This window comes from Rhinatrema bivittatum, unplaced genomic scaffold (assembly GCF_901001135.1).
Source record: "Rhinatrema bivittatum unplaced genomic scaffold, aRhiBiv1.1, whole genome shotgun sequence".
Lineage (NCBI taxonomy): Eukaryota > Metazoa > Chordata > Amphibia > Gymnophiona > Rhinatrematidae > Rhinatrema > Rhinatrema bivittatum.
The window spans coordinates 71,125-96,484 of NW_021820827.1; the positions used below are offsets into that span (position 1 = coordinate 71,125).

Genomic DNA, 25,360 nt, shown 5'->3' on the forward strand with positions numbered 1-25,360 from the left:
CATAAATGATCTGGAAAAGGAAACAACCAGCCAGGTGATCAGATTTGCAGACGACATGGGATTATTCAGTTGTTGAAACTGCAGCAGATTGTGAGGAATTGCAGAAGGACCTTGGAGAGTGGCCAAATGAAGTTTAATGTGGAGGAACCCAACTACAGGCAGACAATGCTGCATTGTGCATGGAAGTCACCGCTCAGGAGACAGAGCTCCTCGGCTCAGGGTGCGCCAGTGGCTCAAACAGCAAATGTTGGGAGTTATTTGCACCCTGGCAATGGCAATTTGAGTTCTGCGCGCGCCATCTCAGAGAAGTCAGAGAGGAGGGAGAAAAGGTGAAGAGAGAGGCTGGCTCTAAAGGGCTTTGGCGAAGTTCCTGGAAGAAAAGTCCATAAACAGCAATCAGCCAGGTTTAAGAAGGTAATCCCTGGGGATCCGGCTGCCCAGGGCTGGGCAACAAGGAATAGATCTGCCAGAGACGGGCTGCGGGGCTGCATGGGAAGAGCTTCGTGTCCTACCTTTGCTTTAGGCTCCTTTTCCTGCACATACAACAAATGCTTTTATAATAAAGGCTTTTATTGCGTGCACCTCTGCACCTTGCAGGCGGAAAGTGCCCAGCAGAGCTTGTGCAATGTAATTTACCGAAGCCATACTGGCTAGCTAACTGCTAGAGAAGGCGACCCAGTCCTGCCTTCAGCTCAGGAAGGCCACATTTCTTTTGGTTGTAACAGAAAGGGGAGCGATTCGTTGCGCTGGAAAGGCGCATGTGTGCGGACTCGGCTGCCAGAGAAAGGCATTACTGGTGCTGCTCGCCATCCTCTCCCCTCCCTCTTTCTTTCTCGTCTTCCCTCCCTTTGCTGTGAGGAGCAGGAGCAGGCGAAGCCCGCACAGCAGGCAGAGCGGAGCGCAGAGCGCGAGGGCGCACAGGCTGCGGAGCCCCCTGTCAGCAGAGGCAGGTGAGTGCCAACACCAAGCAGACCGTCTGCCTCCTTGCCCCCTTTCTAGTCTAACACTTTCTCCTCTGCTTTTTTCTCTCCTCCTCCTCTGACTTCTCCGTTTCTCTGACTTATTTTATCATTTGCAGGATCACAGGCATTCTTGCACCATCGCTTTGTTTTATTTTTGCACTGAAAACAGAAACTTTTATTTTGTATCGGCAGTTGTACGACTAAATCGAATTAAAGTCCGAGCAACCTTTTTGCAGACAGGAAGTTTCCATGGAAACAGGACCGAGATCCCCCCCCCCTCCCCCAAATGCTAACACACTCCAGTAAATTGTATAGAGAAAGAAAAGTGCATGAGAGGAGAAAAGCAGAGTTTGAGGCATCCTGTCAGCAGGAGGAGGAGGAGGACGAACCTGTGCTCTCTCGTGCAATGTTACAGTCCTGGCGCCCAGTGACTCTTCCTGGTCCTTATGCATTGCCTCCAGCCCTGCCTCTGCTTTTCTTTTCCTGCACACCACATCCATGCCCTGCTTTGCTTCTGCTTTTCTTTTCCTGCACACCGCATCCATGCCCTGCTTTGCTTCTGCTTTTCTTTTCCTGCACACCGCATCCATGCCCTGCTTTGCTTCTGCTTTTCTTTTCCTGCACACCGCATCCATGCCCTGCTTTGCTTCTGCTTTTCTTTTCCTGCACACCGCATCCATGCCCTGCTTTGCTTCTGCTTTTCTTTTCCTGCACACCGCATCCATGCCCTGCTTTGCCTCTGCTTTTCTTTTCCTGCACACCGCATCCATGCCCTCCTTTGCTTCTGCTTTTCTTTTCCTGCACACCGCATCCATGCCCTGCTTTGCCTCTGCTTTTCTTTTCCTGCACACCGCATCCATGCCCTGCTTTGCTTCTGCTTTTCTTTTCCTGCACACCGCATCCATGCACTGCTTTGCCTCTGCTTTTCTTTTCCTGCACACCGCATCCATGCCCTGCTTTGCCTCTGCTTTTCTTTTCCTGCACACCGCATCCATGCCCTGCTTTGCTTCTGCTTTTCTTTTCCTGCACACCGCATCCATGCCCTGCTTTGCTTCTGCTTTTCTTTTCCTGCACACCGCATCCATGCCCTGCTTTGCTTCTGCTTTTCTTTTCCTGCACACCGCATCCATGCACTGCTTTGCCTCTGCTTTTCTTTTCCTGCACACCGCATCCATGCACTGCTTTGCCTCTGCTTTTCTTTTCCTGCACACCGCATCCATGCACTGCTTTGCTTCTGCTTTTCTTTTCCTGCACACAGCATCCATGCCCTCCTTTGCTTCTGCTTTTCTTTTCCTGCACACAGCATCCATGCACTGCTTTGCCTCTGCTTTTCTTTTCCTGCACACCGCATCCATGCACTGCTTTGCCTCTGCTTTTCTTTTCCTGCACACAGCATCCATGCCCTCCTTTGCCTCTGCTTTTCTTTTCCTGCACACAGCATCCATGCCCTCCTTTGCTTCTGCTTTTCTTTTCCTGCACACCGCATCCATGCACTGCTTTGCCTCTGCTTTTCTTTTCCTGCACACCGCATCCATGCACTGCTTTGCCTCTGCTTTTCTTTTCCTGCACACAGCATCCATGCCCTCCTTTGCTTCTGCTTTTCTTTTCCTGCACACCGCATCCATGCACTGCTTTGCTTCTGCTTTTCTTTTCCTGCACACCGCATCCATGCCCTGCTTTGCTTCTGCTTTTCTTTTCCTGCACACCGCATCCATGCACTGCTTTGCCTCTGCTTTTCTTTTCCTGCACACCGCATCCATGCACTGCTTTGCCTCTGCTTTTCTTTTCCTGCACACCGCATCCATGCACTGCTTTGCCTCTGCTTTTCTTTTCCTGCACACCGCATCCATGCACTGCTTTGCCTCTGCTTTTCTTTTCCTGCACACAGCATCCATGCCCTGCTTTGCTTCTGCTTTTCTTTTCCTGCACACCGCATCCATGCACTGCTTTGCCTCTGCTTTTCTTTTCCTGCACACCGCATCCATGCCCTCCTTTGCTTCTGCTTTTCTTTTCCTGCACACAGCATCCATGCCCTGCTTTGCCTCTGCTTTTCTTTTCCTGCACACCGCATCCATGCCCTCCTTTGCTTCTGCTTTTCTTTTCCTGCACACCGCATCCATGCCCTGCTTTGCTTCGGCTTTTCTCTGCTGATGGGCTCTGAACGTTACCAGATGCTCCCTGGCGCTATCCTCAGGTTTCAGGAGGGTCTGGGAGGTACAAACGGTGGCAGCTACAGCCCTCCAGTCTGCCCAGCACCAGCTCCCCTTCCTCTTACAGCGCTGACCTCTGCCTGAAGGCTTTTCCAGGCACTTATTTTGATTGCAATACCCAACCCACCCTCCATGTCTTACCAGCGAGTTTTGTAATAAGCTGAGCAGCTACCAAAACTTGGGAGGCCCTTATCTAAAAACACCTGGGCTCCGCATGCTCATTGATGTTTGCTTTTAACAATGGATAAATCACCAAAAAGAGTCCCACAAATACAATTATTCCAAGATGAAAAGTTTATCCAGATCAGCATAGAGACGACGTTGCCCCAGTGGCTTCTTGGAAGCCTGTAGCAGTCCTAGCACTGCTCTTCAGAGTGTAGGTGCCCCCCCCTGCAGCTTGCCCCAGTGCTGTTAGTTGTAGCCATCGCATGCTGCTGCTGCTCACCTCAGGAACTGCTAGAGGAGGATCATGGTTACAATCTCATTGCTACTGACAGTTCCTGAACCCCCTCTGATTCATGGTCCTGGGCGCTGGTTCCAGCCTAAGGATGCACACACCGGGAGAAGAGAGAGGAGCAGACAGGGTGCTGGATCAGGCCTCCTTCATTACAAGTGGGAACAGTCAGGCTAGCTTAATGCTGTACCCAGAGAGATGTAAATGGCCATAGTATGTATGGAAGAACAGCCAAACGTATTCTGTAAGGGATATATCTTTACTAAGAGTAGCCTTGCTGCACTTAAGAGTCCTGCCAAGGTCCATAAGGTAGTTCAAGGAGTATCGTTGGGCCTCAGCTCAAGAACTGAAATTACTGTGAGGTTAACACTTAAATCCCTACTGCAAGAGTGCAGCCTCCATGCACCAGCTCTGAAGTGCCAGAGGGCGCATCAGTTTGTATCTTCTAAGCCCCCAGCTTCAGCCAGGCTAAGGCATCACAGCGATTCTCAAGAAATAAATCCTATACAATACATTCATTCAGATGTAGAGTTTGAGTGACACCTATTGCAAAATCTGGAGGCCCCCAAGATCTCCCCCTCTTCTGCTCCAGCACAATCCTGTAACTGATTTCCTGATCTTAAGGTGAGTCCTGCCCAATCTCTGCTCATACCAAAGAAAATGGCTTTAATTAGGTTAAGTGTTTTTCTTTTATTGGCCAAAGATAAATAGTTTTCCTGGATATAGAACAATGTCATAACATGCTATAATATTCACAGTTACCGTAATTATTGTATTGTATTATACATGTGTGTACGTGTATAATATTATATACACACATGTCATATCATCCATATTGAATAGTATAATTATTATATAACAGCACATTAAAATGTTGTCAGTATATTGTACAATATAAATATTATACATTGATATTATTCTATTCATTTATAGGGTCCCTTCCCTGATGAGGGGGGATGAGGTAATGCTCCAAAAGCTAGCATGATAGTACTTGAACATTAATAACTTACAATAATATTAATGTATAACATTTGTGCTGCTTCCACAAAAGGTATGAAAGGTTGCAAGGAATCCAGAAAGCATCAAAGCCCCAAGATGGGTTCTAGGGTTAAGCAGCAGCAGCTGGGAATGAGGAAAGAACAGGAGGCAGGAACCCGTCAGTAAGCCAGAGATTACTCAACCCTCAAGGAATGTGTTCAGCATGGGAGGCGTGGAGACCCTTTCAGTCCAGCTGAGCAGAGCTATCTTCCCAGGGATCACCCCTCGGGTGCACAGTGCACAGCTCAGCCAGCCAAACACTGCAGACAAATAAAAGGTGCAGCAATAAGCTGCCTCTATGGGCCTGACCAGGAGGGCACGAGCAGTGCAAAAGAGCGAGAGTGAACGGATTTCTCTCCAGCCCTAAGAGAGGGAGTAGAGGGAGACTAGCAAAGGTCTCAGTGCTGACTTCAGGGAAGAAGAAAAATGCAGTAGTGCCAGCCCCCTCTATCAGTACTCAGGAAAAAAGCATCTACTGGCACTTGATATGTATTAGACGGCAAGAGTAAATGCGCATCTTGTTTGTCAGTTACTAACAATATATTTTAAAAACATTACAAATAAATTGAACATACAATAATAATTCAAAGTCACCTTTCAGTACCTAAATTGCAAATACAAATGTCTACATTCCAGTCTATTCTTCTCTCCTCATTTTGATTCTTTCTCCCCTCCTCCATCTCTCTTTATCATTTCCATTTTTCATTCCTCCACCTTCTTCAGCTGTTCAGCTGCTCCTCTCCATCTCTCAACTCCCCTTGGAATTCATTTTTCAGGCTCCGCAGTCCATCCCCAGCTTTCACCCTCTGGCATCTCCACGGTTAGGGCTGATACCGCCACCCTGGCCCTCGGCTCCCTGCAGGTTACCCTAGGCTTCACGTCCATGCTGATGCTACTAGGGGACATTGGTGTGTATCCCACGCCCGTCTGAAATCTGTTACTGTTGTCGTGTATCCCACGCCCGTCTGAAATCTGTTACTGTTGTCGTGTATCCCACGCCCGTCTGAAATCTGTTACTGTTGTCGTGTATCCCACGCCCGTCTGAAATCTGTTACTGTTTTTGTGTATCCCACGCCCGTCTGAAATCTGTTACTGTTGTCGTGTATCCCACGCCCATCTGAAATCTGTTACTGTTGTCGTGTATCCCACGCCCGTCTGAAATCTGTTACTGTTGTCGTGTATCCCACGCCCGTCTGAAATCTGTTACTGTTTTTGTGTATCCCACGCCCGTCTGAAATCTGTTACTGTTGTCGTGTATCCCACGCCCATCTGAAATCTGTTACTGTTGTCGTGTATCCCACGCCCGTCTGAAATCTGTTACTGTTGTCGTGTATCCCACGCCCGTCTGAAATCTGTTACTGTTGTCGTGTATCCCACGCCCGTCTGAAATCTGTTACTGTTTTTGTGTATCCCACGCCCGTCTGAAATCTGTTACTGTTGTCGTGTATCCCACGCCCGTCTGAAATCTGTTACTGTTTTTGTGTATCCCACGCCCGTCTGAAATCTGTTACTGTTGTCGTGTATCCCACGCCCGTCTGAAATCTGTTACTGTTTTTGTGTATCCCACGCCCGTCTGAAATCTGTTACTGTTGTCGTGTATCCCACGCCCGTCTGAAATCTGTTACTGTTGTCGTGTATCCCACGCCCATCTGAAATCTGTTACTGTTGTCGTGTATCCCACGCCCGTCTGAAATCTGTTACTGTTGTCGTGTATCCCACGCCCGTCTGAAATCTGTTACTGTTGTCGTGTATCCCACGCCCGTCTGAAATCTGTTACTGTTTTTGTGTATCCCACGCCCGTCTGAAATCTGTTACTGTTGTCGTGTATCCCACGCCCGTCTGAAATCTGTTACTGTTGTCGTGTATCCCACGCCCGTCTGAAATCTGTTACTGTTGTCGTGTATCCCACGCCCGTCTGAAATCTGTTACTGTTGTCGTGTATCCCACGCCCGTCTGAAATCTGTTACTGTTTTCGTGTATCCCACGCCCGTCTGAAATCTGTTACTGTTGTCGTGTATCCCACGCCCGTCTGAAATCTGTTACTGTTGTCGTGTATCCCACGCCCGTCTGAAATCTGTTACTGTTGTCGTGTATCCCACGCCCGTCTGAAATCTGTTACTGTTGTTGTGTTCACTGCCTCCTTCGGGAGGGTGTTCCAGGCATCCACCAGCCTTTCTGTGCTCCTTGGGGTTTCATAGATTGACCTCCTAGTCCTACACTTTCCTTTCCACTGGAACAGATTTGATCTTCTGCATTTTTGATACCTTTCAGGTATTTAGAAGTCTATTCGACCCCCTGTCTCTCCTCTTCTGTAGGGTATACAGAACACGTTTAGATAAGTCTCATCTGGCATGGCTTCTGATGCAGACCCCACACCATTTTGGTTACCTTTCTCTGGGCCTCCAGAAGTGAGCACAGCACTGCAGGTGAGGCCTCACCAAGCATCGGTGCGGGGCATCATCACTTCCTTTTTCCTCTGTGCATCCCAGCACTCCTTGAGCATTAATCCCTGCTTCTCACACTGCGCTGCTACCTTCCATCTCTGTCTTGGCTCATACACATGAGTTTCACTCCTCCTATCATGTGCAGCGCCGGTGGATTTCTGCACCACATGACTCTGCTTTCTCAGGGCCGCTGCAAGGTCACTGGGTGCCCTAGGTGAACCTCCAGTCTTGAGCCCTCCCCTTTACATTCCTGACAGCAGCTCTGGCTCAGCATCCACCTCTCTCTCTCTCTCTCTCACATTCTGACAAGTCCCTGCCTTTGCCCCTGTCCACAGTGCCCAGCCTCCTCTCTCTCCACCCCCTGCCTGACCAGAATCCTCTCTCCATCCCACCCCCAGCCTCCTCTCTCTCCACCCCCTGCCTGACTAGACTCCTCTCTCCATCCCACCCTCAGCTGCCCAGCCTCCTCTCTCTCTCTCCACCCCCACATTTACCCAGAATTCCATTCCTTCTCGTGTGGCGCTGGCAATGAAGGACTAGGGGGACTCTCCATGAAACTTACAGTCAGATTTAATACAAATCCTAGTGCACAATCGAGCTGTGGAATCTGTTGCTGGAGGACGTGGTGAAGGCCAAGTAACTTAGAGGTGTTCAAAAGAGGACTGGATAAGTTCCTGAAGAAAAATCCATAACCAGTTCTTAGCCAGGCAGACTTGGGAAAGCCGGCGCCTATCCCTGGGAGTCAGGTACAAGAAGCTGAGGACCCGGATTGGCTGCTGTCGGCACAGGATGCTGAGCTTGATGGACCTTGCGGAGTAAACCTGGCACTTATGCTCTTAATGAAGAATTTTGCTGCCCCCCCAAATTTTTGGTGCTCTAGGCAAGCATCTAGTTCACCTAACAGCAGAACCAAGCTTCCTCAGATCACTTCTCATTCTCTCTGCTCTGTTTCAGATCTTAGTGTCACCTGCAAATGTTACCTTCTAACCCCTCTGCGATATCATGCACAAAGATAATGAACAGGTCTGATCCTTGAGGCACTCCACTAATCTCTCCTCAAAGTGAATTCATGCACAAAGATAATGAACAGGTCTGATCCTTGAGGCACTCCACTGATCTCTCCTCATAGTGAATTCATGCACAAAGATAATGAACAGGTCTGATCCTTGAGGCACTCCACTGATCTCTCCTCAAAGTGAATTCATGCACAAAGATAATGAACAGGTCTGATCCTTGAGGCACTCCACTGATCTCTCCTCAAAGTGAATTCATGCACAAAGATAATGAACAGGTCTGATCCTTGAGGCACTCCACTGATCTCTCCTCAAAGTGAATTCATGCACAAAGATAATGAACAGGTCTGATCCTTGAGGCACTCCACTGATCTCTCCTCATAGTGAATTCATGCACAAAGATAATGAACAGGTCTGATCCTTGAGGCACTCCACTGATCTCTCCTCAAAGTGAATTCATGCACAAAGATAATGAACAGGTCTGATCCTTGAGGCACTCCACTGATCTCTCCTCAAAGTGAATTCATGCACAAAGATAATGAACAGGTCTGATCCTTGAGGCACTCCACTGATCTCTCCTCAAAGTGAATTCATGCACAAAGATAATGAACAGGTCTGATCCTTGAGGCACTCCACTGATCTCTCCTCAAAGTGAATTCATGCACAAAGATAATGAACAGGTCTGATCCTTGAGGCACTCCACTAATCTCTCCTCAAAGTGAATTCATGCACAAAGATAATGAACAGGTCTGATCCTTGAGGCACTCCACTGATCTCTCCTCAAAGTGAATTCATGCACAAAGATAATGAACAGGTCTGATCCTTGAGGCACTCCACTGATCTCTCCTCAAAGTGAATTCATGCACAAAGATAATGAACAGGTCTGATCCTTGAGGCACTCCACTGATCTCTCCTCAAAGTGAATTCATGCACAAAGATAATGAACAGGTCTGATCCTTGAGGCACTCCACTGATCTCTCCTCAAAGTGAATTCATGCACAAAGATAATGAACAGGTCTGATCCTTGAGGCACTCCACTGATCTCTCCTCAAAGTGAATTCATGCACAAAGATAATGAACAGGTCTGATCCTTGAGGCACTCCACTGATCTCTCCTCAAAGTGAATTCATGCACAAAGATAATGAACAGGTCTGATCCTTGAGGCACTCCACTGATCTCTCCTCAAAGTGAATTCATGCACAAAGATAATGAACAGGTCTGATCCTTGAGGCACTCCACTGATCTCTCCTCAAAGTGAATTCATGCACAAAGATAATGAACAGGTCTGATCCTTGAGGCACTCCACTGATCTCTCCTCAAAGTGAATTCCATTTACCACTCCCCACTGTCATCTATCAGACAACCAATTTCTAATACATTCAGCCACCTCAGGACCACTTCCAGGCTGCTCAGTTTATGCAGACAGCCTAGTCTATCTAATTCTCTAGTTCCCCAACTAAAAAAAATCGGTCAGATTCATTTGACACAATCTTCCTCTGGTAAAACCATGCTGCCTCGGATCTTGCAACCCACTGGATTGTTGATAGCTCGCTATCCTTTCCTCCAGCAGAGTCTCCATTAATCTTCCCACCCCAGGCCTGTACTTACCAACCTCCTCTCTGTAACCACTTTTGCTCTTCTCCAATCCCACAGAACCACCCTTATTTCTAAGGACTGCCGAAATCTCTCGCAGCTCCCTTAGTATCCTAGGATGCACTTCATCTGGTTCCCGTGGCTTTGTCCATCTTCACCTCACTCCCATAGGCTTCCTTGCCGACCAGTAGCGCTCCTCTTCACCAAACTAACAAATTCATTTAGCATTTCTGTTTTTTATTTATGTAAGGATTTAAAGTTGATTACACGCTCCAACAAAAGTGTCTCTGAGCAAGGTACAGAGGCAATGCTTATAAACTACAGCCAAACAACAATATTGATATAAAAAAGAAGAACTCTCCACACACACACACACACACACCAAGGAGGTAATTTTAAAAGGAGTTACACATGGAAATGTGACCGCTACTATAGCAATTTTAAAAAAACAATTATGCCTGAAATGTGCACTTCTGTGATTAAATCCTATGATCAATTCAATGGCATATATTGTAGCAATTTTCAAAAGGTCACTTATGTACATGGGTAAAGTGCATTTACATGGGTAAAACCCAATTTGAAGCGTGTAAATGATTTTTAAAATCAGGCCCTATAAGTAAAATAATAACCAGCCAACATATACAGCCTTGATCTAACAATAAGCAACTGGTACCTCAGGCCATAATTTTCAGAAGGATTTATGCGCAGAAAACTAGATTTTTGAAATTTGCTACTTTTATGTACTTAATTCCTTAGTAAATTCACTCCATAGGGCTGAATTTTCAAATGTTTTACGCATGTAAATGGACTTTGAAAATTGCTATGATATAAAGCTACTTGTATGGGTGTAAATCCTTTGAAAATTCTCCCCTAAGGTTATTTATTTTGATATACCACTTCTTCCAAGATAATCTCAAAGTGGTTTACAATACTAAAAGAAAGCATGTTAGTCCATGCCTTCTCGCCATAATATTACAATTAGTCCCCAAACCCTCCTAATAAAAGTCATAACAGAGAAATACTGCTTCCCTGCATTGTCAATAAGCCCTGAGCCATTATGTGAACAGAACAACTTGCGTTTATAACTAGCAAGACAACTAAAGGCCAGCCCATCTCCTAAAAGCAGGAAAAACTAATTTATCCAAATGCCCATAGGAATAGGCAAGCTTTCACTTTTTTACCAAACACCAAGTAATTCATTTCCTGTCTCCCCCCAAGCAGCAGGCGCTTCCACATGGCAAATGCAAAATATCTAAATGCAAATTTCTAGTACTACTCAATCTTGCTTGTGAAAGAGACAGAGAACCTAAAATGCCTAACTTTGATGAACTTAACATTTTTTAGGGTTCACAGGGTAAGTATCTGGGAGTAATCGAATGAATACATTTGTGTACAATCGACTAAACTTTAAACTTTATATGCAGCTCCATCGGCAACCAATGGAGGTCCACCAGTACAGGGATTTATGATCTCCCTGTTTTACACTCGTCCATACACAACCTAACAATGGAGGTCCCACAGTACAGGGATTTTATGATCTCCCTGTTTTACACTCGTCCATACACAAGCAACCAATGATGATCCCACAGTACAGGGATTTATGATCTCCCTGTTTTACACCCGTCCATACACAACCTAACAATGGAGGTCCCACAGTACAGGGATTTTATGATCTCCCTGTTTTACACTCGTCCATACACAAGCAACCAATGATGGTCCCACAGTACAGGGATTTTATGATCTCCCTGTTTTACACCCGTCCATACACAAGCAACCAATGATGGTCCCACAGTACAGGGATTTTATGATCTCCCTGTTTTACACCCGTCCATACACAACCTAACAATGGAGGTCCCATAGTACAGGGATTTTATGATCTCCCTGTTTTACACCCGTCCATACACAACCTAACAATGGAGGTCCCACAGTACAGGGATTTTATAATCTCCCTGTTTTACACCCGTCCATACACAACCTAACAATGGAGGTCCCACAGTACAGGGATTTTATGATCTCCCTGTTTTACACCCGTCCATACACAACCTAACAATGGAGGTCCCACAGTACAGGGATTTTATAATCTCCCTGTTTTACACCCGTCCATACACAAGCAATCAATGATGGTCCCACAGTACAGGGATTTTATGATCTCCCTGTTTTACACCCGTCCATACACAACCTAACATAGGAGGTCCCACAGTACAGGGATTTTATGATCTCCCTGTTTTACACCCGTCCATACACAAGCAACCAATGATGGTCCCACAGTACAGGGATTTTATGATCTCCCTGTTTTACACCCGTCCATACACAACCTAACAATGGAAGTCCCACAGTACAGGGATTTATGATCTCCCTGTTTTACACTCGTCCATACACAACCTAACAATGGAAGTCCCACAGTACAGGGATTTTATGATCTCCCTGTTTTACACTCGTCCATACACAAGCAACCAATGATGGTCCCACAGTACAGGGATTTTATGATCTCCCTGTTTTACACCCGTCCATACACAAGCAACCAATGATGGTCCCACAGTACAGGGATTTTATGATCTCCCTGTTTTACACCCGTCCATACACAACCTAACAATGGAGGTCCCACAGTACAGGGATTTTATGATCTCCCTGTTTTACACCCGTCCATACACAACCTAACAATGGAGGTCCCACAGTACAGGGATTTTATAATCTCCCTGTTTTACACCCGTCCATACACAAGCAACCAATGATGGTCCCACAGTACAGGGATTTTATGATCTCCCTGTTTTACACCCGTCCATACACAACCTAACATTGGAGGTCCCACAGTACAGGGATTTTATGATCTCCCTGTTTTACACCCGTCCATACACAACCTAACAATGGAGGTCCCACAGTACAGGGATTTTATGATCTCCCTGTTTTACACCCGTCCATACACAACCTAACAATGGAGGTCCCACAGTACAGGGATTTTATAATCTCCCTGTTTTACACCCGTCCATACACAAGCAACCAATGATGGTCCCACAGTACAGGGATTTTATGATCTCCCTGTTTTACACCCGTCCATACACAACCTAACAATGGAGGTCCCACAGTACAGGGATTTTATGATCTCCCTGTTTTACACCCGTCCATACACAACCTAACAATGGAAGTCCCACAGTACAGGGATTTATGATCTCCCTGTTTTACACCCGTCCATACACAACCTAACAATGGAGGTCCCACAGTACAGGGATTTTATGATCTCCCTGTTTTACACCCGTCCATACACAACCTAACAACGGAGGTCCCACAGTACAGGGATTTTATAATCTCCCTGTTTTACACCCGTCCATACACAACCTAACAATGGAAGTCCCACAGTACAGGGATTTTATGATCTCCCTGTTTTACATTCGTCCATACACAACCTAACAATGGAAGTCCCACAGTACAGGGATTTTATGATCTCCCTGTTTTACACTCGTCCATACACAACCTAACAATGGAAGTCCCACAGTACAGGGATTTATGATCTCCCTGTTTTACACTCGTCCATACACAACCTAACAATGGAAGTCCCACAGTACAGGGATTTATGATCTCCCTGTTTTACACTCGTCCATACACAAGCAGCCATACTCTGAACCAAGCGTAGCTGCTTCATTGCAATAGCTGGAAGTCCCTAGTACATTGAGTTGCAATCGTCCAACCAGGGCATGAATCACTGTATCTTAAAAAATATCATGTAGCTGATGAATCTGTCATGAGGAAACACACATGAAACTATTCCTGAAACTTGTTTTTCTAAAATAAGCCTTGAATTTAAGCTGTGAACTGCATCTCTTAAAGACAAATGCCCAATTGATTAGAAAGGAAAGAAATCAATTCAAAACAATTTCTTTCAAGCCCAACAATGAACAGACAAGATATGACTGAGAGGCTGAAATACAGAGTTAGGTCCAATAATGCAAGCAAGGAGCCACTTCCCCTGTCTGCCCTCATTCAAGCAATTTCAGTCCATGTCCCTGAATGAATGAACCCTTTCACTTTAAGAAGATCACCCAAAGCCTGCAAAGACAGCACGCTGGTCATCAAGACAAGGTGGCAATGTGCCAGCAGCTCAGGAAGCAAACATTTCTTTAATAAGGGACACAGCACTGCCTCTTGCACTAAACTGGTATTCACCATCATTGCCAAAAAGCAAAGGAGACATAGTTCTACCAAGTTCACTAAGTGAGAAGAGGTAGGGTCACCACAGCTGGTGGTCACATCCACTGGATTCCCCACTCTCACATGGCCATTCACCCACACCTGCTGATCAGGTTTTCTTCTGCTTTTATTTTCTCTGCAAAATAACCTGCAAAGTCCTCCCCGTTTGGCTGATAAGCTGCTGGATTAGCTTGAGTTAGGCCATTAAATAACTGGAAACGTTTTCTATTTGAATTAGCTGCTTGGATAGATAACTTTTCTTAAGCCTTTTTCATTGCATCTTTATATATACAAGCTTGGGATTTTTAGAAATCTAAATTTTCGTATCTTTGCAGAAGCTTATGACATTCAGTTCCCTCTTACTTTTCTTTATATAAAGATTTGTGGTCATTATTTTAGCTGCTGTTAGTCTGGAGCACTGCTTTTCCACTTCAGCTATCTCTTCCCAGCCTGCCAGCCAGCTCCTTCTCAAGGTGCTTCCTCATTTTACAATACAAGACTTGGAGTTTTGTGTGACTTCTCTCTGCCTAATGGTCACTGGGCGCTGCCTGGACTTTATAGACACTGTCTCTGTGTGCAGACGAGATCCGGCAAATTAAATACGTCTTCCTTCATTCCCACCTTGGCATGTCTCCTTCCCGCTGGGAGTCACTCCCAGCCTCATCCTGGTATTCAGCCCCTCCTTTCCCACTCTCTTCTCCTGTGGCATTCATGCCTCCTCTCTGTCCTTCCCCCAAACATTCACTGCCTGCTGCCTGCTCGCTCCCCCTCCTCCTCCTCTCTGGTACCATTAAGGCTTTGCTAAATCTCTGCTTTAGCCCTTGCTCCTGCACAGAGAGCTGAGCAGCTCCCTATTCCTTTATGTGGCAACTGAAGTTGCAGCAGGTCCAGGAGAAACTGAAACAAGAAGGAAATTGGGAAGCAGGAGGAGGCTGAAACAATCCAGGAGTCTCCCCGATCTGAGAGAAAGCCTGTGGGGTCTGTTTGAGGTGTCCTGTTAGAGTCCTATGCAAGGCCTGTCAGATGAGTGCTGCATGACTGCTCTTCACTTCCCTCTGTTAAAGTGAAGTAGAGATGTGTTGGTAAAAAAATAAAAAACGCCTTGCATGCTAGTGCTGGAGCAGACAGAGCAAGCTAACCTGAGATCTGGGCAATGTTAGCTTCTGATCCAAATTCCCCAGGTTCTTTGTTGTGACTGAAAATGTAGTTTTTGAAAATCAGATCATTCTGTAATTCTTTCTATAAAATGATTTGTGCCATACTCCAGCTGCTAACACTCCCAAAGAATGGCGATCACGTGTTGACGCTCATATCATTCCTCTCTCTCACTCTTCCTCTCCATCGCAGCCCTCCTCACCTTCCTCTGCTTTTTTCTCCCTCATCCTGTTCATGCCACACACCCTATACAGCCTGCCTAGCTGGTGGGGCTCAGCTTTTCTACATCTGGAATCAGGATCTGTGCTTATCCCATTCCTCCCACCACATTCCTTTCACATGATACAGTAACTTGCACTCTTGCTTCTATTCAGATGTTTGGAAGCTTCATCCTTCTCAGTTTCTTTTCTCATTTCCGAATCTTCTCAAAACTACAGCTGCAGAATAAAACAAAATCCTAAATTCTATCTTTTTTATATATATATATATATATAGCCCTTCTAATAGGCTGGACTAATGAAGGCGGGGTGACAGTCAGTCCCGGGACGGAGTCCTGCTAAATCCCAGTGTGGATCCTCCACTCGGGGGAGGGGATACTTCCAAAGCACAGGGTGAAGGTGTTTTCTGTGGGTCTTATCTTCTTATGTTTCTCTGATGCATGTAAGTGCCAATAAATCAGATGAGACACTCGGGATGGCTCTTCCAAAGAAGAAGAGTGTATTGAGTCTAATCTAATCTTGGATGTATAAACCACCCCCTAGCTCCAAAGGCCACCCAGAGTAGCTCACGGCCTACAAAATACACAGGTCCATAAATACAAACACAATAAAACACTTCATAAATAGATATACAATTCAAATTCAATTCAGACAATTCATAAACAATACAATAAATATCAATAAATACAATACATACAATAAAAATAAATAATACCACATCTCCCCCATACTAAAAAACCTTCATTGGCTCCCTATCCATTTCAGAATTATATACAAGTCCATCACCATCATATACAAAACCATCCACCACCTTACATCACTCGACCTTCAACACCCTCTAAGCCAACATAACTCCAAAAGACCAACCAGAGAAGCATACCTAATACGAAATTCACGTGGCATATAACCCTGAGAGAACGGGCCTTTTCGACAGCCGGACCTTCTCTCTGGAACTCCATTCCCACGAATCTTCGCCATGAACCACCTTGCCTCCTTACATTTCGAAAAAGACTCAAAACCTGGCTATTTAAACAAGCCTTCCCAGAACACTCCTAAATCTCACTTCATCTACTCAAAAAATGTTTCCACTCCAGCTCTGTAAATAATTAACTAAGATGTTAACTTACTCACGCCTTTCTCTCTCTTCTCCTAGTTCCATTTTCTCAGTGGAAGGGAGTGGACAGTGGAGTGCCTCAGGGATCTGTATTGGGACCCTTACTGTTCAATATATTTATAAATGATCTGGAAAGAAATACGATGAGTGAGATAATCAAATTTGCAGATGATACAAAATTGTTCAGAGTAGTTAAATCACAAGCAGATTGTGATAAATTGCAGGAAGACCTTGTGAGACTGGAAAATTGGGCATCCAAATGGCAGATGAAATTTAATGTGGATAAGTGCAAGGTGAGGCATATAGGGAAAAATAACCCATGCTATAATTACACAATGTTGGGTTCCATATTAGGTGCTACAACCCAAGAAAGAGATCTAGGCATCATAGTGGATAACACATTGAAATCGTCGGCTCAGTGTGCTGCAGCAGTCAAAAAAGCAAACAGAATGTTGGGAATTATTAGAAAGGGAATGGTGAATAAAATGGAAAATGTTATAACGCCTCTGTATTGCTCCATGGTGAGACCGCACCTTGAATACTGTGTACAATTCTGGTCGCCGCATCTCAAAAAAGATATAATTGCGATGGAGAAGGTACAGAGAAGGGCTACCAAAATGATAAAGGGAATGGAACAACTCCCCTATGAGGAAAGACTAAAGAGGTTAGGACTTTTCAGCTTGGAGAAGAGACGACTGAGGGGGGATATGATAGAGGTGTTTAAAATCATGAGAGGTCTAGAACGGGTAGATGTGAATCAGTTATTTACTCTTTCGGATAGTAGAAAGACTAGGGGGCATTCCATGAAGTTAGCATGGGGCACATTTAAAACTAATCGGAGAAAGTTCTTTTTTACTCAACGCACAATTAACTCTGGAATTTGTTGCCAGAGAATGTGGTTCGTGCAGTTAGTATAGCTGTGTTTAAAAAAGGATTGGATAAGTTCTTGGAGGAGAAGTCCATTACCTGCTATTAAGTTCACTTAGAGAATAGCCACTGCCATTAGCAATGGTTACATGGAATAGACTTAGTTTTTGGGTACTTGCCAGGTTCTTGTGGCCTGGATTGGCCACTGTTGGAAACAGGATGCTGGGCTTGATGGACCCTTGGTCTGACCCAGTATGGCATTTTCTTATGTTCTTATGTTCTTATGCTCGAGTTTTCAGTTTTATGTTGTCCTGCACTCCTTGTTATAATGTAAACCGGCATGATGTGATTTTTCATGAATGCCGGTATATAAAAACCCTAAATAAAATAATAAAATAAATAAAAAATAAAATCCCTTTTTTTCATTTATTTTTTTATTGAATTTTAAACATATTTTTAAAGAATACAAAGTTTCAGAATAAAGACAGGCATTTGCAAATGAATTTCTCAAACAAAACATAATATTCTGACAACACTGACTCATGCATTAAAGGAAACATGAGGGGACAAGATGTACATGAAGCGGTATTTAAGGAAAAAATAAAATTATCATTACTGATAAAGAAAATGCAATGCTGTTGACGCTACTAGAGGTGACAGGCTCTGTACCCCTGCACCCATCCCCTGATCATAAGAACATAAGAACATAAGAAATTTGCCATGCTGGGTCAGACCAAGGGTCCATCAAGTCCAGCATCCTGTTTCCAACAGAGGCCAAAACCAGGCCACAAGAACCTGGCAATTACCCAAATACCAAGAAGATCCCATGCTACTGATGCAATTAATAGCAGTGGCTATTCCCTAAGTAAATTTGATTAATAGCCATTAATGGACTTCTCCTCCAAGAACGTATCCAAACCTTTTTTGAACCCAGCTACACTAACTGCACTAACCACCTCCTCTGGCAACAAATTCCAGAGCTTTATTGTGCGTTGAGTGAAAAAGAATTTTCTCCGATTAGTCTTAAATGTGCTACTTGCTAACTTCATGGAATGCCCCCTAGACCTTCTATTATTCGAAAGTGAAAATAACCGAGTCACATCTACTCGTTCAAGACCTCTCATGATCTTAAAGATCTCTATCATATCCCCCCTCAGCCGTCTCTTCTCCAAGCTGAACAGCCCTAACCTCTTCAGCCTTTCCTCATAGGGAAGCTGTTCTATCCCCTTTATCATTTTGGTTGCCCTTCTCTGTACCTTCTCCATCGCAATTATATCTTTTTTGAGATGCGGCGACCAGAACTGTACACAGTATTCAAGGTGCGGTCTCACCATGGAGCAATATAGAGGCATTATGACATTTTCCGTTCTATTAACCATTCCCTTCCTAATAATTCCTAACATTCTGTTTGCTTTTTTGACTGCTGCAGCACACTGAGCCGACGATTTCAATGTATTATCCACTATGATACCTAGATCCTTTTCCTGGGTGGTAGCTCCTAATATGGAACCTAACATCGTGTAACTATAGCAAGGGTTATTTTTCCCTATATGCATCACCTTGCACTTGTCCACATTAAATTGCCAATCTTCCAGTCTTGCAAGGTCCTCCTGCAATGTATCACAGTCTGCTGTGATACATTGTCTGCTGTCCTAGAGGTGACAGGCTGTGTATCCTTATGTGCAGAAGCTTGATTTGAAATTTCAGGTGTGAATGCAGGCTTCAGTTGGTACAGTATTCTGCCACTCATGCAGTGACTGGTAGCAACTTTCAGAGAGAGAAGTAAAGCAATGGCTGCACTGGTTAGCAGTAGCCCATAGGACTGACTTTAAATTGACTTTCCTTTCTTTTAAGGCCCTTCCTGTCTTTTGACCTCTCTATGTAGATGTGTTCCTGATGGGTCTCTTTCCTCTGCCACAGATGACCTGCTAAAGTTCTCACCCAATCTTGTTCTTTTTAGAAAAAGCATGAAGCCATGGCTCGGTTCTGTAAATAATGTTCCCCCAGCTCTGTTGCTACTGCTCTCATATTGGAGTTGTCTGTTGGTGCTGGTTCTGTTTTTGTTTACTGAAGTTGCTGGCTATTCAGAAGCTTTAGCCCAGTTTGGGTTGAATTAAAAGCTAATTAATTGTTTCTTTTATGTATTGGACTCCATTATGTAGTATTGTTTCTATCTTACTTTACTAGTTCTATTTTATTTCTATTTATTAAACATTTATTGTCTGCAGTGTTATTATTATTTTATATACCGACATTCGATCTGAGATATCACATTGGTTTACATTCAGGTACTGTAGGTATTTCCCTATCCCCAGAGGGCTCACAATCCAAGTTTGTACCTGAAGCAATGGAAGGTAAAGTGACTTGCCCAAGGACACAAGGAGCCACAGCATTAGCACAAAGGTCTGAAGCAGATTACAGAATAATAAAACAGACATAATCCTTTAACAAACATTACACACTAAACTCTGGGATCAGAAGGGCAGATATAAATTGAAGAAAAGAATGAATGATACATCCCACAAACTTAACTGTACAAAGCTGCATCTGCTCTATTCAGGGTGGAACTTGTCTAGGTTAAGGTACGTGCATACTTTTCAAAATCCGGAACGACATGCAAAATGCCTTTCCCCTGTGCATGTAACAGTACGTGCAAACTCGTGTCGCAGACATGCTTTTATGTGCACTGAGCCCTGGGCTATTTTCTAAGAACCATGAATGCACATAAAACTGGGTCTGAACATTCACCCTGAAAGGATCTATTTGCAGTGCTTGAATGGGTTCTCTAGCAGAAGGCAGGGTCACTGTTACTGGCACTTGGGAAGTACACTAAACATTTATGATGTATTACACTTTGAAAAGCAAATTGAAAAAGTCTGTTTTCCTTTTAAAACTAAATTCACTTCTTGTGTTTGGCCGTGGACACTGTTAAAAGTGGGCTGGTGCCTCACTGACAGTGAGTGAAAGGCTCAGATGTTTGAGCCCAGCAATGGGGACGCATTGTTCTAGTCCTAAATTTCCAAATGTCCCATTTCATCCATGGAGGTAACAGCTCTCTCATCTTTCTCACAGGTGAAGATTTGGACCATGAAGGTATCTTTTTGTTTGCTACTTCTGACCTTGGTTCTGATCTCTGAGGTAAATGGGCAGCGGCGTAAACCTCGACCCACTGGCACCAAACCCCTGCCAAGGCCCACGCCACCTGTTCCAGAGCCCGTAGAGCCAACTGACTTGCCCCCTCCCCTCCCCCTGGCCGCCATCTGTCTTTCCAGACTGCCCTAGGGAATGCTTCTGCCCTTCGGACTTCCCCAGTGCGCTGTACTGTGACAGCCGGAACCTAAGGAAGGTCCCCTTAATCCCTTTCCGCATCAATTACCTTTACCTACAGAACAACTTCATTGACGAGCTGCAAGAAGACTCTTTCAAAAATGCCACAGATTTGAAGTGGATCAACTTGGACAACAACCGGATAAAGAAAGTGGAAAAACGCATCCTGGAGAAACTGAGCAATCTCACCTTCTTGTACCTGGAGAAGAACCAACTAACGGAGGTGCCAGCTTTTCTTCCTTCCAGTCTGGAGCAACTGCGCTTGAGCAGGAACCACATCTCCAAGATTCCCAGTGGTGTCTTCAATAAACTGGAGCATCTCATCCTCCTGGACCTACACCACAACAAGCTGAGCGATGGAGCCTTCAACATGAACACCTTCAAGGGGCTGAGCAACCTCATGCAGCTAAACTTAGCTCACAACCTTCTCCGGAAGATGCCCTCTGGCATGCCTTCCAACATCCACCAGTTCTTCCTAGACAGGAACAGTATCGAGGATATTCCGAATGATTACTTCAAAGAATTCCCCAACCTAACTTTCCTCAGGCTCAACTACAACCAGCTCTCTGACAAAGGACTGCCCAAGGATGCCTTCAATATCTCCAACCTGCTGGTGCTCCACCTGGCACACAACAAGCTCTCTCATGTGCCACCTATCAGCTGCAAGCTGGAGCACCTCTATCTCAACAACAACGCCATTGAAAGTGAGTTGGGCACAATCAGGGTTGTGAGTATTCAAAATCTGTGCACGTAAGCATGTCTGTCCTGCAGAGACCCTTTACTTTTCAGCACACTTACCTTATATCTTCTTGGAGTCAGGAGTGGATCTCTAAAGCAAGATGCAATACATTCTTAAAGGATGAAACTTGAGGAGCATAAGCACGGGAGAAGACTAATCAGTAATAATTTGAGTCTTTATATAATATATCCAGCTCCCAATGTGCTTCATAATGACAGCACTTCAGAAACGTGCATTTGGCAAGCCTGTAAGTGGAGGGCTATGCACCATGCAATACAACTTCCAGAAGTGAGAGTGAGCTATTTTATCACAGTTTCATTACAGCTCGGTAACCCAAGGTCACACACAGGGTCAGGGACAGAGCATAGACTAGGACTCAGGAATGGCATTACTTCCAGCCCTGTACACTAAACATCAACCCAATTTTCTCCCCAAAATATTAATAATAAACCCTCAGCCAGATCGATTATAATAATAATCTTTAGCATTGTAAATAAGGCTCTGTAAGCTACCTATTCATTTTTGGTGCTCCTTTCCCAAAACATCCTGAGATATGCAGTCCTTTTATTGCAGTAAATTACAGTGCAGGGATGAAGTCAAAATGATGAATAAAGAGACGCCTCCTGTACCTCTCTAGGCTTGGGCTGAACATTTTCCTAACAATAGGCACTTAACTCTGGGCCTCCGTCTATATTTTTGCCTACATTTAGGCACTTAGCACTGAAAATTAGAGCTAAGCACCTCCCCCAACCTGACTCCACCCACTTCGGCCCGCAGAGGCCGTTATTCAGCACCACCCAGCCAGATAAGTTCTGATTTATCCCACTAAGTGGCAGAGTTTAAATATTAGGCTGCTGCCAGAATGGGCGTAACAGGGAAGAGGTTGAATTAGCTGGCTTAGTGGCCTAGTCTGGTCAGTCCATAGACCTGTCCTAAAATTAGGCGAATAAACGTATCCAGCTGACTTTAGGAAATATGCAGTGGTGCGTCCGTGCCGAATGTGGACCTCCCAGAACCTTGGCCCCCATGATTTCACCTCCCTACAGATGTGGATCCAGGCATCAGCTCTGCTGCAGCACCAAGACAGCAACAAGGAGGGCAGAGCACAAGCTCTGGGATTTTAGGGGCATTTTGGGGGGGACACATTTCACCCAGACGCGCCTCGTTGGGCAGCAGAGGCCTTGGGAAGTGGAAAGGGCAGACGGACGTACGGGAGTGCTGGGTGTGTGTTTCACTCAGGAGCTGCTCCCTGCCCTCATACAGTCACACAGAGCTGAGCCCTGAGCGGCAACGTCCCTGGCACGCACCCTCGCAGCAGCACTAGCCACTCTCTCTGGTGCTACTGAGCAGTGCTGGCAAGGAGCTTTCCCTTTAAATCGAGTGACTGAGCACCATTGTGGCTGAAGAAAGCAGCAGAAAACAGAGGCACCAGGAAGCAGATTCAGTCTCGGCAGCAGGGCCAGATTTAATATTATGGCACCAATAGGCAGAAGACTGGAGGTGGGGGGTTTGCAGGGGGACTCTCAGGGAGGTGGGGGGGGGGGGGGTTGCAGGGGACTCCCAGGGAGGTGGGGGGTTTGCAGGGGGACTCCTAGGGAAGTTGGGGGGGTTTGCAGGGGGTGGAGGTTGCAGGGGGATTCCCAGGGAGGTTGGGGGGGGGGGGTTTCCAGGGGACTCCCAGTTTTCAGGCATCTAAATCCAATCCAGCCCTGCTTGGCAGCCGTATGAAATGCTTTCTGTTCCAAACTTGGGCCTGGGTGCAGTAGGAATCCTGCAAACAGACTCTGACTGTGCAGCTGAAAGGCCCAATAACCTTCTGACCCAGCCTGCCACTTCCTCCAGAACTATCCGAAGGAGATGAGAGGAGTTTTAACTTCTCCTGGGAGGCACAGCCCAGATGAATAATCTGCAGCGGTTGGGACGGGTGATGATCCTAGGACATGGTGGTAAGATATGTAACTCTCTCTTTTTTCCCCTTCCAGAAATCAATGGCACTGAGATCTGTCCCTCTCCTTATTTGACTTATGAAGTCTTTACTAACGAGCCGGAGAAAGCACCCAGCCTGAGATACCTCCGACTGGATGGGAACCAGCTGAAGCCTCCGATCCCTCTCGACCTGATGCTGTGCTTCAGGTTCCTGCAGTCCGTCATCATTTAACTCTGTTCCCACACAGACTCGCCAGACAAAGAGGATATCTGATATCCTAAACCTCCTCTTCCCCTTATCTCAGCTGGTAACCTCTACTAGAGCAGGGTCAGCCAGGAATTGGAGTGCACACCCAACATTAGTGCAAGAACCGAGACACAGCACACCCACACGCTTATGCTCATCATGCACATGGACACAGACCTGCAGCAAAACCGTTCCCCCTCTCATGCAGCAAAGCATGCACACACACACACACGCACACACACACACACACACGCACACACGCACACACACACACACACACACGTGCACACGCGCACACACGCGCACACACATGCACACATACACACACGTGCACACGCACACACACGCACACACACACACGCACACACACGCACACACGTGCACACACACGCACACACACGCACGCGCACACACACGCACACACACGCACACACACGCACACACACGCACAAAGACCTGCCATGCTCCGATTATCCAGCAGTTTTATGACAAACTTCTTTCTGCAGTCTCCTCTCCAATATGTGCAAGCTATTCTGCAAATTGTGTGCAGAGCATGATTGGACCAGCAGACGGTGCAGAGTCCTGATAAATTACTCCTGGAAGATCTGTGAGAATCCAAAACCTGAACGACTGGAGGCCTTGAGCTTGCCAGGTGTATTCCCTTCATGCAACAGGATTGCAGTGTTTTGGTTTTCTGAGCTCCTCTGCAGAAATCCCTTCAGTATTCAGCACAGTGGCGTAGCCAGAACTGATTTTTTGGGTGGCCCAAGGTTACATGGGGTGGGCAGTAAGCATACAGGTCTGAACCCTACTAGTTGTACTCTTATTGATAATAATGCCTTAGCATGTACCCTACAAAGGGTTTCTAAATAGTCTACAACAGCCGTTATGCATCAGGAATGAAACTTTTTAGAATATTTAACTCAAGTATTGCAAGCACTTACCAACATTAAAAATTCCTTACTAATCTGTATTAATTTATTTTATATTATTGCAGTTATAAATGCACAAGAATATCATGTAAAAAGCAAGAACGCAAACATCAGATCCAATCAATCATGTCATAAAACAAATATCAATGTAGTCTTTTATGAATCCTCATTCCAGAAAGGCAGAGATTATCATAACTACAAAAAAAGAGCAATAATCATCAAGAACGGGTGCAGAGTAAACTACAACACATTGCAACCCAACATGAAAAAAATCCTCCACTGCTAACATTTTGTGAAGTAACACAAGCCCCTGAAAAAAAAACGGCACCTAGAACCTTGCCATACCATAGTCACAGCTCTGCCTCTCAGGACTCATATAATAGCAACCTCATGAAAAAGCAGCAATGCAAATACTACACCAGGCCCTACAACATTAATGCATCACCTACTGGGATAACAGAACAAGCCAGACTGCTACAAATCCCTACAGAGAAACTACACGCTAGCAGCAATACTGCCCCTCAGCCACACACAGGCAGTCACAGACCGACCCTTACCTAATACAGAAATAAGGGACAAAACCAAAAAAGAAATCCCTACAGAGAAACTACACGCTAGCAGCAATAGTGCCCCTCAGTCACACACAGGCAGTCACAGACCGACCCTTACCTAATACAGAATAAAGGACTACTTCTCTCTCCTATCTTTTTCCCTTTCTCTCTCACAGACACACACAAGCGCATGCATCTCTCACAGACTCCATTACACACACAAGCTCTCATTTTCACCTGCTCTACCACACACACACAGGCTCCCATTCTACAAACACCCAGGCTCCCATTCTTACCCACACATACACACACCCAGGTTACTATTCTCACACATACACATAAGCTCCCATTCTCACACACTCAAAACACCCAGGCTTCCATTCTCACA

At 45.4% G+C, this 25,360-nt stretch overlaps 1 protein-coding gene across 1 annotated transcript; it reads left to right on the plus strand.

Annotated features, from left to right (window-relative positions):
- Positions 1-695: 695 nt before the first annotated feature.
- LOC115082177 (prolargin-like) lies at positions 696-24,069 on the plus strand. The gene is given in 4 exon segments (XM_029586430.1): positions 696-950; positions 20,323-20,495; positions 20,497-21,281; positions 23,299-24,069. Coding segments are annotated over 3 exon segments (1,119 nt in total). The 5' UTR covers positions 696-950; positions 20,323-20,337; the 3' UTR covers positions 23,475-24,069.
- Positions 24,070-25,360: the final 1,291 nt, after the last annotated feature.